This window comes from Dermacentor silvarum, chromosome 10 (assembly GCF_013339745.2).
Source record: "Dermacentor silvarum isolate Dsil-2018 chromosome 10, BIME_Dsil_1.4, whole genome shotgun sequence".
NCBI lineage: Eukaryota > Metazoa > Arthropoda > Arachnida > Ixodida > Ixodidae > Dermacentor > Dermacentor silvarum.
The window spans coordinates 4,101,608-4,117,470 of NC_051163.1; the positions used below are offsets into that span (position 1 = coordinate 4,101,608).

The window sequence follows — 15,863 nt, forward strand, 5'->3', positions numbered from 1 at the left end:
CCAGCTCCATTTCTTCCACTTAATGTCAACTAGAATATCGGCTATCCCCGTCTGTTCTCAGATCCACACTGCTCTCTTCCTGTCTCTTAACGTTAGTCCTAAGAATTTTCGTTCCATTGCTCCTTGTGCGGTCCTTAACTTGTTCTCGAGATTCTTTGTTAACCTCCAAGTTTCTGCCCGATATGTTAGCACCAGTAGAATGCAATGATTGCACACTTTTCTTTTCAACGACAGTCGTAAGCTCCCAGTCAGGAATTGGCAATGCCTGCCATATGCACTCCAACCCAATTTTATTCTTCTGTGAATTTCTTTCTCATGATCAGGGTCCCCAGCGAGTAATTGACCTAGATAAATGTACTCCTTTACAGACTCTAGAGGCTGACTGGCGATCCTGAATTCTTGTTCCCTTGCCAGGCTATTGAACATTATCTTTGTCTTCTGCATATTCATCTTCAACCCCATTCTTGCACTTTCTTGATTAAGGTCCTCAATCATTTGCTGTAATTCGTCTCCATTGTTGCTGAATAGGACAATGTCATCTGCAAACCGAAGGTTGCTGAGGTATTCGCCGTTGATCCTCACTCCTAAGCCTTCCCAGTCTAAGAGCCTGAATACTTATTCTAAGCATGCAGTGAATAGCATTGGAGAGATTGTGTCTCCTTGCCTGACCCCTTTTTTGATAGGTATCTTTCTACTTTTCTTGTGGAGAACGAAGGTAGCTGTGGAGTCCTTGTAGATGTTTGCCAAGATATTCACGTATGCCTCCTGTACTCCTTGATTACGCAATGCCTCTATGACTGCTGGTATCTCAACTGAATCAAATGCCTTTTCATAATCTATGAAAGCCATGTAGAGAGGTTGATTGTACTCCACAGATTCCTCGATTATCTGATTGATGACATGGATATGATTCATCGTAGAATATCCCTTCCTGAAGCCAGCCTGTTCTCTTGGTTGGCTGAAGTCAAGTGTTGCCCTAATTCTAATGGAAATTACCTTGGTGAATACTACATACAATACTGAAAGCAAGCTAATGGGTCTATAATTCTTCAATATCTTAATGTCTCCCTTCTTATGGATTAGTATAATGATGGCGTTCTTCCAGCTCTCTGGTACACTTGAAGTTGTGAGGCATTGGTAATAAAGGACCAATAAAGCTTTTCAAGCATGATGTCTCCTCCATCTTTGATTAAATCTACTGTTATTCAATCTTCTCCAGCAGCTTTTCCCCTGGTCATGTCTTTCAAGGCCAGTCTAACTTCATCGCTAGTTATAGAAGGAGCCACTGTATCCGGTTCATTACTATTTCGAATAAAAGTAGTTGGCTGTTTTGGGCACTGTACAGGTCAGTATAGAATTCTTCCGCTGCTTTTACTATGTCACCGAAATTGCTGATGATATTACCATGCTTATCTTTCAGTGCATACATCTTGCCTTGCCCTATGCCAAGCTTTCTTCTTACTGATTTAATGCTGCGTCCATATTTTACGGCTTCCTCAATCTTTCCCACGTTATAATTTCGAATATCCCTTACTTTCTTCTTGTTGATCAGTTTTGACAGTTCAGCGAATTCTATCTGATCTCTTGAGTTGCACAATTTCATGTTTTGTCGTTACTTTATTAGGTCCTTTGTTTCTTGGGAGAGCTTACCTACTGGTTGCCTTGGTGCCTTACATGCCACTTCAATTGCTGCTTGAGATCAACCTAGTTACGGTTCCATTCATTACCTCTATGTTGTCTTTATCTTCATTTTCTAAAGCTGCATATTTGTTTGCGAGCACCAGCCTGAATTGGTCTGCTTTTACCCTTACTGCCTCTAGGTTGGCCTGTTTCCTCTTGACTAATTTCACTCTCTCTCTCTTCAAATTGAGAGAAATCCTAGACCTCACTAACCTATGGTCACTGCACTTAATCTTACCTAACACTTCTACATCCTGCACTATGCTTGGATCGGCAGAGAGTATGAAATCTATTTCATTCCTTGTTTCTCCATTAGGGCTTTTCCAGGTCCACTTCCTGTTGGTGCGCTTCCTGAAGAAGGTATTCATTATTCAGAGCCTATTCCTTTCCGCGAATTCTACTAACATCTCTCCTCTTGCATTCCTAGAATCGATGCCGTAGTTGCCAATTGCTTGCTCACCAACCTGCTTTTTCCCCGCTTTTGCAGTGAAGTCGCCCATGACTAAAGTATACTGAGTTTGCACCTTTCTCATTGCTAGTTCAACATCTTCATAAAACTTTTCTATTTCTTCATCATCGTGACTAGAGGTTGGGGCATAGGCTTGTACTACCTTCATTTTGTACCTCCTATTCAGCTTTATTACGACAACTGCTACCCTCTCATTAATGCTGTAGAATTCATCAATGTTGCCCGTTATGCTGTTATGCACTAGAAATCCTACCCCGGATTCTTTCTTATCTGGAAGACCTCTGTAGCAGAGGACGTGGCCGTTAGTCAGCACTGTGTAAGCGTCACCAGTTCTTCTAACCTCACTAAGGCCAATAATATCCCAGGAAATGCCTGATAATTCTTCAAATAGTCCTGCTAAGCTAGCCTCACTCGAGAGGATGCGCGTGTTGAATGTTGCCAGGTTCAGTTTCCATTGGCGGCCTGTCTTGACCCAGAGATTCTTAGCACCCTCTGCCGCGTAGCAGGTCTGACCGCCGCCTTGGTCAGGTGCTCCGCAGCCACTGGGAACTGAGGGCCATGGGTTAATTGTCGGAGTCATGAGGGAGGTAGTGGCCAAATACCGCACCAGGGAGGCAAATTCCTGTTCTGGTGAGGGAGTGACTTTTTGATGAAGCTTAGTGGGCCTTCCTAGTTTGGTTGCACCTGAACTAGTATAGCGCCACTAGCTCTCGGCAATGGAGCGAGTGGAATGACGCGGCGGCTTTTGGCGAGCTCAAAGCGGCGGCATTCCTTGACAATGACGTCGATGGTAGACACATTGTTGAAGATCAACAAGTTGAACGCATCGTCCGCAATCCCTTTGAGAACGTGGCCAACCTTGTCAACTTCGACCATGTTCTCGTCGACTTTCCAGCAAAGAGCTAGCACGTCTTGTATGTACGAAACATACGATTCAGTGGAAGACTGCACTCGAGTAGCAAGCTCTTTCCTTGCAGCCTGCTGCCGACCGGTCGGATTTCCAAAGAGGTCGCGGAGCTTCTCCTTGAAAGCGTCCCAGCTAGAGATCTCCTCCTCGTGTGTCCGGAACCAGACACGAGGTGTTCCGCCCAAGTAGAAGAGGACATTAGCTAGCATTATGGTAGGGTCCCAGTGGTTGTTGCGGCTAACAAGCTCATACATGCGTAGCCAGTCATCAACGTCGACATTATCTTGGCCGGAGAATATGCCAGGATCGCGGGGAGTGGCTACCGTGACGTACGTTGTGGTTGGAGTTGCAGTAGCAGCAGCAGACGAGGTGTCACCTGGAGCCATGGCGGAAAGCTGGACGGTGCGGCCGCTGCGGAGCTCCGTGGCGAGGACGGGGAACGGCACGCTCCACCAAAATGTTACGCGAACGAAGGACTAAGTACAGGAGACTATTTACAAGTATATTTACAAATGATAGCTGCAGCGCTGGCCAGATCAGCCGATAGCTCGAGAGCACAGAGCAGTTCGTCTTCTTCGTCTAGGCGCCCGCGCGCCTCGTTCAAACAACCAAATACCACACGCGTGTAGCAATATTTTTCATGCAGGTGTCAGACACCACTCTATGCCTGAAAATGTGGTGGACTGGAGTAGGATACGAACTTACGACATTCAGCATTTGAAGCCGGGTATTCTACCTCTGCTCCACGCCAACACTAAAACATTGTAGTTAGTGAAAAAAGGCAGTTAAAAAATAATGTTACTGAACAAATCTTATAAGGTTAACATTATAAGTAGAACCCCGCTGTTACGTCGTTTTCGGCCGGTCCCGGCACAGCTATCATAGAACCCAATGCATTGGTAACCCCGCTGTTACTTCGCAACTGTGGGACCGTTCCCACATCATACGTTGAGAACTGCCACCTCGCGGCGGCCCGAGCAGCCATTTTGACTTTTCATGTCGCTTGGCTTGGTTGCTTTACGATGGCATTGGCCGCCCAAAGTGCCGGGGGCAACAACTATGACATATTTTCGGTTTCCACCAGCAAAAGTATGGCCCTTGAGATCCGCAATTGCTATCTAAAGATGGTGTCTACGACGCGTTGCAGCCCTAAAATTGGTTTTGGCTCATAGATGTTCCTATAGAGTCCAAGGGCGATAACGCTGTCGCCGCGCGCCGTATGCTGTATGTGTGAGTAAAAGTGTACGAGGGGAGCCGACGACCGCATCTAAATCTCGCGCGCGATAGAAAGAAAAGCAGGGAGGAAGCGCGCCTTCTTCCGTTGCGCTCGAGGCACCGGCGAGGGAGCGAGGGGGGAGTGATAGCGGGGCGGCGTTGTACTGTATTCTGGCATCAACAGCGTACTGCGCGGCGGCGCGCTGTCCGTATCTTGAAAGCGATCTACGTTGGGGGCAGAGTCTACACAGTGTAGGTGCGTCGGCGACTCGTAGCTTTGTGCGTGCTGTGTCTTCTCGGCGCTCAGTTTGCGTTGAAGCGATAGACAACAGCACGAAGGTCACTTCGCTCGCTTCTGCAGCGGTGCTTAAATTCCTCACGCCAGCGTTTGACAGCGCGCGTTTGCGCTCATCGAGTGCGATGTGTTCATGTTTACGTGTGGGCGCTGACACCATGCTTGTTAATATAGTTAATAAGTGAATGTTTATACAAGTTTATACGGACGATAAAACTACTATTCTTACTTTGTATAGCTGTCTACTAATTTGCTATCGCAATCGATACTTCGGCTGTCGGGCGAAACTACGACTTTTTTTCATGCGTAAGAATTAAAATAATAATGTGTGCAATTCAACACTACTCTCATTTCTCAATTTTTCCTGTTTCCCGGCTCTTGCGTTTCCCGGCTCTTACGTTTTTTTTAACGGTCCCGTGAAAATCGTATCAGCGGGGTTCTACTGTATATATTGCCATCAATTTTTATGGCTATGCATAAGAGAGTTTTGACGACTTCTTCTTTCTGGAGTTTCACATGCCAAAACCAGTTACGATTATGAGGCACGCTGTAGTGGAGGGCTCCGGAATAAGTTCGACCATCTGGGGTTCTTTAATGTGCACTATAATGCAAGCACACGGGCATTTTTGCATTTCGCCTCTATCGAAATGCTGCTGCCGCGGCCGGGATTCGATCCCACGATCTCGTGCTCAGCAGTGAAAACGCCTTAGCTAACTGAGCAACCGTGGTGGGTAGAGTTTTGACGACATTACAGTGTTAAATACAGTAATACAATCTTGGCGTATCTCAGCACGCATTGTCACGAGCAAACTGCAGAAAACCTGCATAGTTTCATACTCATAATTATTTGCAGATGGAAGAAAACAGCTCTTGACTTCACATTTTCTTATCCTAATTACATTGTCTGTACTTTTTCAAATGTTTCCATTAGAGACGTAATGGAAGAATAATTTTCATCACCTGGCGTTTTGCCCCACGAAATGTAGTCGCGCTTCAATCATATGACCATAATTGATTTCACTGCCCATTGGTTTGGAATCGCATTTCAACATCACCTTTGCGACCTTGTGAATTGACCTTGGCTGCACTGAAAGCTGCCATCACAGAATTTTAGGAAGTTGTGCTTAGTCAAGACACAAATGGTGTCAGTGAGATAACTGACGCACAGTGAAATCCGTTTGTCGCACTACTGAGTGTCAGCTACTGCTGAAAGTTAAGTAAAGCAGAACCTTTTGAGAGGTTCGGTGAGCAGAAGCTTTTAAAAACAGTGAAATGAAACCAGAATGACGGATTGTTTGTCTGCAGCTGCTGTCAACTGCATATTACTCCAAATTTTGCATCAATGCTATTTTGAGTACTGCCATATGAACTTAGGATCATCTTGTGCGAGCTAATTTGGAAGCTTTCTGCCTTATAGACAGTAGTAAAAAGCAGTTCGATTGACTAAAGAAGTATGCAGATTTGCTTTAGTGTCAACATTGATTGAAGGCCAGTCTTTCAGTTTTATAACGCCTTGGTCTGTACTTCTTTCTCTCAGCAGAAGAGAGCACCTTCTGCGATGCCTTTTATCTGCCACACAAAAAGACTCATGTATATGCAAAAGGAAGAAAAATGACACAAACAACCCGATGTAACTTGGCAGCATTGTTGACTCAATACACATTTGTTGCTTTGCCCCATTTTGATGGTACAGTGAATACACCCAACAGTGGAATACCCCACTTCATGCATGACAGAGCTGTACAACAGCCACAGAACTCGGTATGAGTGGCAAAGCAGTTTACTTCTATCAACACCGGGATTTTTTTTTTTTTCATCTGCTCGTCAAAAGACTGCTGATCAAAATGCGATTTAGAACTCCCTCCTTTGTGCTCGTGTTTTCATTTTCAATAGCACATATTTAACTGATACTGTTCATCATCATTATGTATTGCCTTATTTGATGGTATTTCATGGCACTGGAACAGTTTAGGATATGCTGGTGCAACATATGGCTCGTGCCTCTACTGGAGCATCGAGGTGAATTCTGTGTTGTTTGCTTGACCTTAGTGCCCAGTGGCATGCTGTGTAGGGCTGCATTTGTGGTGCATCTCATGCTACCAGTCCATGAATCTTTATTGTGGTAGCATTAGGAGTGACGATGATGATGTATGGGGTTTAACGGCGCAAGGGCCAATAATGGCCACGCAGCACCAGGAAATGGAGCATTAGGAATGTCAAAGTGTGCATAGCTGGTCACGTGGTAGAGGTATGTATACTGGGTGTTTCTACAGAGACATTAAGTAATATTTAAAAATAGCTGCTTTGAAAAAAAAGATGACAGTCACTTTAGCATACGCCAAAGAAGATGACGGCGAAAGCCTGTGCACTCACGAGACATTCATTAAATTACTTGACATCCTCATTCGAATGCATTGTTGCTTCCTATTGCTTGTCTTCTCCCACCAATTGTTGTGGGTTTGACTCCCACCAAAGGCCATGGGTTCAAGTGCCTTAATTATTTATCTTAATTAAGGTAGAGTTAATTAAGGCACCCATACCAACGATCTTTGTTGGTGGCACTATGATGGCACCTACACATGTTGGCACCATGTGGCATGGTCACTCCATGAATTATTCAAATGCATTGCTACTTCCTATTATATACTTGTTTTCTCCCACAAACGGTGGTTCGACTCTCACCATAGGTCGTAATTAACGCTATCTTAAATAACTGTGCTCTAATTAAATAAGCCTTAAGTAACACCAAAAGTCATGGGTTCGACTCGCACCAAAGGTAGTGGGCCCAAGTGCCTTAATTAACTCAATATTAATTAAGCCAGAGTTAATTAAGGCACTCGAACACAACCTTTGCTGGTGACACCATGAATTTTGGTGCCATAACGCCGGACCTTGGATTTTTCGACCCATGAGTTATCTAAGGCTTTCGCCTTAATAAAAGGATGGTTCCTCCGGAGACGTCTTCAGGGGTGGCGACCAGTGGGTGGCAGGTGGTACGAGGTCATTCATTGCTAATTAACAAAAATGCATTAATTAACTGTCATACTTTAAATTTCAGCGGCCGCATGAAAATTGGGAAACTGAAGCGAGCTCTCCGCACAAGCCATGTCGACTTTTGGATCTGGAAAAATGTGATTACTTTAAGGAACTGCGGCTCCTCGAAACCAAAACTGGGAGGCTGCAGTGAGCGCAATGCTGTGCTTATGTCACCCAGCTGTCAGCACACTGCCGAGCCGTATTGCTCACTGTCCCTGAAGACATGTCTCCTCTTTTTTAAGTGTTTGTAGAAACACCCTCTATACATGCAGCGCAACTGACAGTGGTCTGCTCCACTCCTCGAAGAGCCAGGACATGTGTCGAGTGACCTTCTGAACAACACTAGGCAAATATGGTGAACACCATTTCAATCATGGATCGGGGACCTCAAAAAAGTGCAACACAATGCCCCTCACGCATTTCTCTCGCATTTACTGCTGAATTTTTCTGGTGCATGGTATTGCAAAATTTCCATGATGCTGTGCCATGAATGATGCTCACTATCACAATGCAGATAATCAAAATTAATGGAGTCTGGTACATTGTTGCGTAACAATGTGCTGTATCAAACTCTGATAATGAAATTAATATTCAAGTTCTGGAGGCATTTTGGGCTATGTAGAAATACTTTAGATTTGTTTAGGAAACATTGAAATCTTCTTTAGAAATGATCATTGTGCCAAGAAACTTTGTGCAAGTGTTGGGTGCAGTGCTCCCTAGAGCTCTGCACGGGCCCTGGCCGGCCCAAAAGCCCGGACCCGGCCCGGCCCGCGGGCCGGGCCGGGTCCGGCTTTCGTCCGTAGCGTTTTCTTGCCGGGCTCGGGCTTGAGGGCGCGGGCCCGGGCCGGACTCGGGCTTGAAGCCACGGGCGCGGGCCAGACTCGGGCCCGCTCAATAAAGGACCTAAGTAGGCCTTCAAGCACACGTGACCGTTATGCATTGCATGGTTCAATGCATTCTGTACCAAGCTGAAGTGACAAGTGCAAAATGACTCATCATCATCATCAGCCTATATTTATGTCCACTGCAGGATGAAGGCCTCTCCCTGCGATCTCCAATTAACCCTGTCTTGCAATAGGTGATTCCAATTTGCGCCTGCGAATTTTCTAACTTCATCACCCCACCTAGTTTTCTGCCGTCCTCGACTGCGCTTCCCTTCTCTTCGTATCCATTCTGTAGCTCTAATGGTCCATCGGTTATCCATCCTACGTATTACATGGCCTGCCCAGCTTCATTTTTTCTTCTTAATGTGAACTAGAATATTGGTTATCCCCGTTCTCTGATCCACACCGCTCTATTGACTGTAGATCTTATCGGATGACTATATCTTATCGAAGAAAATAGTAAAACAGCTGATGTTCTCATTTTAACAGCCGAGCTGTTTCAGCCGGGAGCAATGTGCCTGCTGAATCAAAAAAAAAATGTGCCGATCCTAGTAGCATTGTAGAAAGGGTCCAAGCGCAATGGCACATACACCTATGAACTAGCGAAGCTGAGCGTGGATAAGTCTAGCTAAGAATGGTGGGGACTACTTAAACTTAGTCAGTCATCGATAGGCAATTGATAGCCAATCAATAGTTAGTCGGTAATCGATCAATAACCAATAAATTCCGGAAAATTCTGTGGGTGACTTGGTAGTGCTTAGCCTAGCCCCAATACGTGACCAATATCTTGTGATAGACAATCGAAAGCTAATCAATAGCTAATCGATAATCAATCAATTATAAATAAATTACAGGGAATGCTGGGGATGACTTGGTAGTGCTTAGCCTAGCCCAAAAGCCAGGACTAGCTAGGTGCCTATCAGCTCCGCTGTCTCTTTAGCATTGCGCCGGCAGTGCAAGCTACGCTATTTCTATTTTCCACGAAAACAAACATTGTTTCCGCGTAAGGAAAAATAAATTATACAAAGAACCACTCCTCAAACCATTTTCATGTTACCGCTTTTGCGATTGCACTATTACCAGTGTCGATACTATTGCATTATTTTAGCGCTAAGGCCAGTTATTTTTGTGCTTCAATGCATAAAACAGCGTTTTCCTCAAATAGTTAACTGGAACGCCCATTCATTTCGTCGGACACTTTGAAAATTAATATCTCGAAACTGGTTCAGTCGTGAGAATTCAGTCCAAGTGGATACGCCTTGCGAACTCAGCAGCTATAATTCGTAGATTGAAAGATGTCCCGTAAAATGAATAATTAGAAACTTAATTAGCGTTTTTGACCATCCATTAGACCATCCATGTCAGAATTATCTTGGAAGTACATAAAACAATTATCCTCCTTAGAGCATCGTCGCATTAATGCGAACACAAGAAATCCTGAGATATGGTCAATTCCATACTTCAGAACACTCTATAAGCATCAGTCGTTAATACATAACCTACCATTCACTTTGAACAAACACAAAAATGTCGATAATTTCAGTAAGAAAGAACTCAGCCCATACGTTGGTAGCTTGTAAAATATCTGATGTGATTATTACTCTGCCTTCGTGTATGGCTCTGAGTATATAATGTACATCCTGTTTCGTTTTCTTAGCAAATGTTAATCTTGTAAAATTCAGTCTCATGCTATGTTGTATAGCTGGTGTTGCGTTGTCTTGTACAGCTAGTATTGCTATTGTATATTTTATATAGGCTGATGATGATGACGATTGCTATTGTAGTGTTGTTTAAAATGCATTATGTTAAAACTTTTCCCAATTCTCTCAACTCGCCGTGACGCAAAAATATTCTCTGTTTTTCTGTTTTCTGTCCGTGAGGAATTTCAGCGACAGCTGGAAATATATGTGAATTATTGTATATGTGCGCACACTGTTTGCTGACGTACATTTGTCTTGCCTGGTGTTTTGGGTCACGTCAAGCTACGTATGTAGTTTTTGTCCAAAATGACCGTCCAGCATTAAATTGGAGAATAAATTGATTTGATTTGATTGATTTCGTCAGACACTTTGAAAATTATCTCGAAACTGGTTCAGTCCTAAGAATTCGTTCCAAGTGGATGCGCCTGCGAACTCAGCGGCTATAATTCGTAAATTGAAAGATGTGCCATAAAATAATTAATGAAAAAGTTAATTAGCGTAATTATGTCAATTCTTCAATTAGGCGTTCTGTTTTCTCGTGGAAGTAATGACCGCCTCATCGAGTAGTTTAGATCAAGGATTATTATATAATTGTGCAATCTGCAACAGGCAATTTTTAAAGATTTAGTTCAGCTAAAATGAAACACCCTGTATATTTGCATACTAAATGACATCATAGAACCATATCGTAAAAATCAAGGTAAGTGCATGGGCACCAGCGGAAAAATAGCAGCACAGGCAATGGGCCGGATTACTGATGTTCCCGTAGGAGAAACAAAGATTTCGGCCTTTTATTGCTTATACGCTGCAGCTGATTAAACCTCGAGAACGTGAGGCCGAAAGATACGGTACAATCTGTAAGTAAAAAAAGATTTTTTTTCTTTTACAGGCCGGGCCTGGTCATGCACACGCGGGCTCTAGCTTAGCTTAGTAATGAACGCCCGGGCCCGGGCCGGGCCCAGGCTGGTCTCGGTCATGTACGCCCGGGCCCGGGCCGGGCTCGGGCTCTGTATTACGGGCCCGGGCTGGGCTCGGGCCTTGTAAAGCGGGCCTGGGCCGGGCTCGGGCTTAAAAATCCGGCCCGTGCAGTGCTCTAGTGCTCCCTGCACACCTGCACAGTTTCTCTACACATGACGGTGCCTGCACCAGCACCGGTGGCTCAAGTGCTGTGGAGCAGTGTGCATACACATAGCGCAGTAAACTGTGCATGCAGTAGCAGGAAAACTTTGTCTAATTAGTGAACGTTCATACTGTAAAAACAGCACTAAGTAAAAGATCATACGCAATGCTCATATGGGTGGTTTATTTGGTGCTCGTCTGCTCGAGTGCTGTTTCTCTAAACACAGGGTTCACACAAAACATTTGACTTAAAATTCAAGGACAATTCAAGAACTTCAAGGATGCCGAAGGCCAAAACTTAAGAAAGGTGGAACAAACCTTTTCCTTATAATACACTGAAAAATAGTGAAATCTTCTTAGCTGCAATTTTGTGCAGCTAAGGACCTGCTAAGTTGGAAACACGCTTCAAGCTTATAAGGTTGCTTTTCCAAGTTGAATTTTCCGTTTTACATAATGATGTCAATCGCCTTCTGGCATAATGGTTAGTGATGAACGACTTTGGCCAAAGATACTCGTGTTAATGCCAAATGGCGAAAACTTGCTCTAGAGCCTAGTGCTTTTTTCTAGAGCCTAAAATGGAGCCGCTATGGCTGCAGTGTGAAGCAACTAGTAAATCAACAAAATGGTCTGGCTGTGTCTAGCTCCACGATGGCAAAGGTGAATTAAACACGCCTGTTATTGGTGGCTGTGGACACACCAGATTGCAATTGTTCAGTGACACTCTCAAAAGAAAATACACGTAGGACTGTTTCTCGATAGGCAGCATCTATGGCACAGCCCCTACTCCACGTGGAGTTTGTTACTCTGAATTTGTGACATGTATGCATAGCATTGCTTGAACATACAAATGGCAATACACATGTAATGTTAAAGTTGACTGTTCAACATTGCACAGCATTTCTTCCAATGAGAAAACATTTATACAACATTCTGCATTACTTAAGAAATTTTTGGCACTATGGTTGCTTCTAGGGCACCCAATAAACCCATTCTTTCCTCGTTGTAGCATTCCTGCCTGTGCACCACTCCGAGACAACATAATGTATTGGTGCTTGCTCAAATTAGTGATTTCCCAAAAACCATAGTACGTTTGTGAAAACAGGACACTAGCATGACTCCCCAAAGCATCTCAAGATCTGTTATCGCGAACCACAAGAAATTTCTCACAATGTTTGCATCCAAAAGACATGGTTTGACGCAGATCTGCTGGAAATGCAGCAGCTTGCCAGCTAACAACTTTAGGAGGTAGCACCATGTTTCGATAGCAATTCCATCTGCACAGCTATGCACAGGTCCAATGAGGCCCGTGACAAACAAGAAATGTATTGCTTCAGCTCTCCTTTTGTTCTGCCACCCCAGATTGACAGCTGCCTGGCCTTGGAAAGACGGAGTGGTGCAGCCGTGTGAATCCTTTGTTTTGCAGCTACATTAGGCAGTAAAAGCTACTTATACTCATTTGCGGCATTGCCCCCTAATGCAATCATGCTGAATGATGATCACTTTTCGCAAAGTGCATCGCCAACAATTCAGAGAAGCCGGACAACACCTGCCCCAATTTAGGGAAAATGGAGTTTCTGCAGGAAATGCTCTTCAGCTGAGCCCATTAAGCAATAAACCAATATATTTCCCTAGAAATACAAGCGGGCTTCTTCAAAGCTATGTCACGTGGTACCTGCATGGCCTCTGGTTGACAACATGTGCTCTGTGGTTGACAGCACTGCTGGCATTATGCAGTGCTTAGCAAAGACTTGTCAGGTTTCCCTTATCATGCAAATCCAAGGATGAAAAACTAAATTTAAATTAAATTTTGAGGTCTTACATGATGATACCATGATATAATTACCAGGCCAGGAGTAGAGGGAGGGAAGGAAGGGGGGGGGGGGGGGGGGCTTCGGATGAAATCTGACCACCTGGCGTACTTCAGTGTGCACCCAATGACGAGTATACAAAAGCTTTTTTTTTTTTTTTTTTTTTTGCATTCCAACCCCACTGGAACGCGACCCCCGTGGCCAGGATGGAACCCACCACCTTGAGCTCAGTAGCACAGCCACTGGGCTATATTAAAGACGGTGTAACCTGTGTGGTAGGCAATTCCCACAACTACTCGCGGAGCTGTTGCCACGCTGCAACAACTTATGGCTTTTTTTTTTATAATACAGCCCTGGGAGCTAAATGAGTTGTACTACTACAATTACACAATAATAAGTCTAGTCCAACAGGTTGCAGGTTGTCCTGCTGGCTAAAACATTCTACATGCGAGCACGCACTCCTTGCACAGGCAATCAAAGTGATGAAATGTGTATCTGATTGGACATCTGCTGCCCGAGATGTGCCGCAGACTTTCAAGAAAACCTAGTGGCAGCAGGCTATGCAAGTGTTGGGCACCTGGCTGGTACTCTAGCTAGCCCAACTTACCTTTTGCATATGATATTGTGACGCTGCGTATAGATCAACTCAATCATGCAATGACAGTTCACAAGGATTTGCTCCCTTTTGCAAAGCCACACATGGTAATAGAAACTGGAAACAGCAAAACTCCAAAAGCCACAATTGAGAAATTGGCATTGGTTTCAAAGTATTCTTGAGGAGAAATCAAGCAAACTGATTCCTGCATTATGATCATTGTAGATTTGGCCCTGTGGCCAGGCAAATGTGACCAGGCATTCCTGGCTTGGTTATGTGGTTGCAGGAGGACCCTTCCCAGCAATACTCTCACCTTTCCTCTTTCTTGAGCCGTATGCATTGGCCAATGATGTCTCGCAGCTCTGCACTCTCCACCTTGTCAAAGCACTGGGGCCGTACACCCTGCACCAGAAAGAGCGGCCTGGCTTACGCTCGGTAAACCGAATCAAGGCTGCGTCCACTGCCATTTATTTCACTGGTTTCTGTTCTACCTTACAGTATGTGATATGCCTCTCATTGCTGGCTCCTCACCGCAAGCATCTCACTCTGACATTGTGCTCTGTAGATTCGAGTTCTTGGAACACTTACTGATTGACTGACTGGGAACCAGAGCACATCTTAACTCTTTGATCACTCAGTGAAGATTACCACCTATTCATTCTCAGAGTGGTGCTCAGATACACTACCCACTAACAGCTATAATAAAGTTGTCACTTTTCGGAGAGGCAGAGCTTTCAAGGCTGTAAAGCAATTTCACATCTCAAGTGGTGCAAGAAAAGCTGCTTTTGGCTCTCCATCTAGTGGCGTGTGCCTCTATTATCAAGCACCTGCAATAACACACAAAGTCCACTTTAAAAGTCATGCACATATAGGAGAAACCTTTACAGATGACCAAACGTTTTCTACTTTTTTACACTCACTGAATCACACACCATTTTGCTATGGCAATGTTACTGCTTCTAGTAAACATATTGTGAAAAGTGTAGCACCACCTTTTCAAAACCAAGGCTTAGAGTGGCCTAATTTCGGAACCTGGGTTCTACTATAGCTTGAACTGAAATCATGTGTCTTTTTTTGTGTACACCAATACCTAACTGGAGTGAGTGAGAGAGTGAGTGAGTGAGTGAGTGAGTGAGTGAGTGAGTGAGTGAGTGAGTGAGTGTGTGCATGTGTGTCAAATAAGAAGGCTAATCAGAGAATACAACACTAATATCTCTTCATAAAGGTACTTTCAAGCTAATCAAATTTTTCCCATTGAAAACTACAAAATGTGCTAGAAAAGTAAATACATATGCAATTTCAGCACAGCAAAGCAGTAACTAGGGCTAATTAGTTGGTTTGAAATGTGAGAGGAATAATAGCATTGAAACACAAAACTACAAATTGAAGTGCTCATTAACGGAAAGATTTTATTGCATCATCACAAAATACAAATGAAAAGAAAGAGTATGGTATGAATAGCTCTCCAAGGAAATTGTTCTAAGCAGGGCACTTGAACGTATGTGTCTTGCTGGTGAACATACAATTTGAAAATCTCTAAAATTTTATGAATCCACATATCGCCTCATGATTCTATGCTCATCAAGGACAGGTTGGAAAGTACAAGACTTGAAATACAACACAAGATTGCTGCCAGCAAGCAAGCATACATGCCCTCTTAATTCATTACTGCGGTTGCTGAATGTGAAACCCCAAGACGAGACAAATTCAACTCACCGTGGTGACCTTCTTGTAAATTTGGGCCGGCCCGCTGCACTCCGAGTAGGGGTATTCGGATGTGGCCATCTCCAGCATGCACATGCCAAAGGCATACACATCCACCGATTCATCGTAGTGCTCTTCATACATCTCGGGGGCCATGAACTCAGGAGTGCCTGAATGAGAAGCCATCGGCATTTGATGCAAACAAGAAAGAAAAGCAGCCTCTAGATGCAAGGCTCGCTCAAGAAATAGGCCCTCCGCAATTATAGCCTAGCATAGTGCACACACCATACACACTGGCCTGCCTCTTTCTTTGTTCACAAGCAAACAAGAGGGTACGCAAAAATAACCTTTACATATTCCTTGTTCAATGACTACATCAGTGTGACAGCGACACATAGGTCTTTATAATTACACATTTATTCTAAGTATGTAAGCCACTTTCTGCCAGTGC

At 44.2% G+C, this 15,863-nt stretch overlaps 1 protein-coding gene across 18 annotated transcripts in view; it reads right to left on the bottom strand.

Annotated features, from left to right (window-relative positions):
* Positions 1–15,863, bottom strand: part of LOC119466381 (serine/threonine-protein kinase WNK1-like) — a 420,835-nt gene that overhangs the window by 298,111 nt on the left and 106,861 nt on the right. For all 18 annotated transcript variants that reach the window (XM_049657238.1, XM_049657241.1, XM_049657234.1 and 15 more), the window contains 2 exons: positions 15,425–15,582; positions 14,022–14,110 (listed from right to left, as the gene is read on the bottom strand). In XM_049657238.1, the coding sequence (XP_049513195.1) occupies positions 14,022–14,110; positions 15,425–15,582 (247 nt within the window). The remainder of the gene's footprint in view (positions 1–14,021; positions 14,111–15,424; positions 15,583–15,863) is intronic.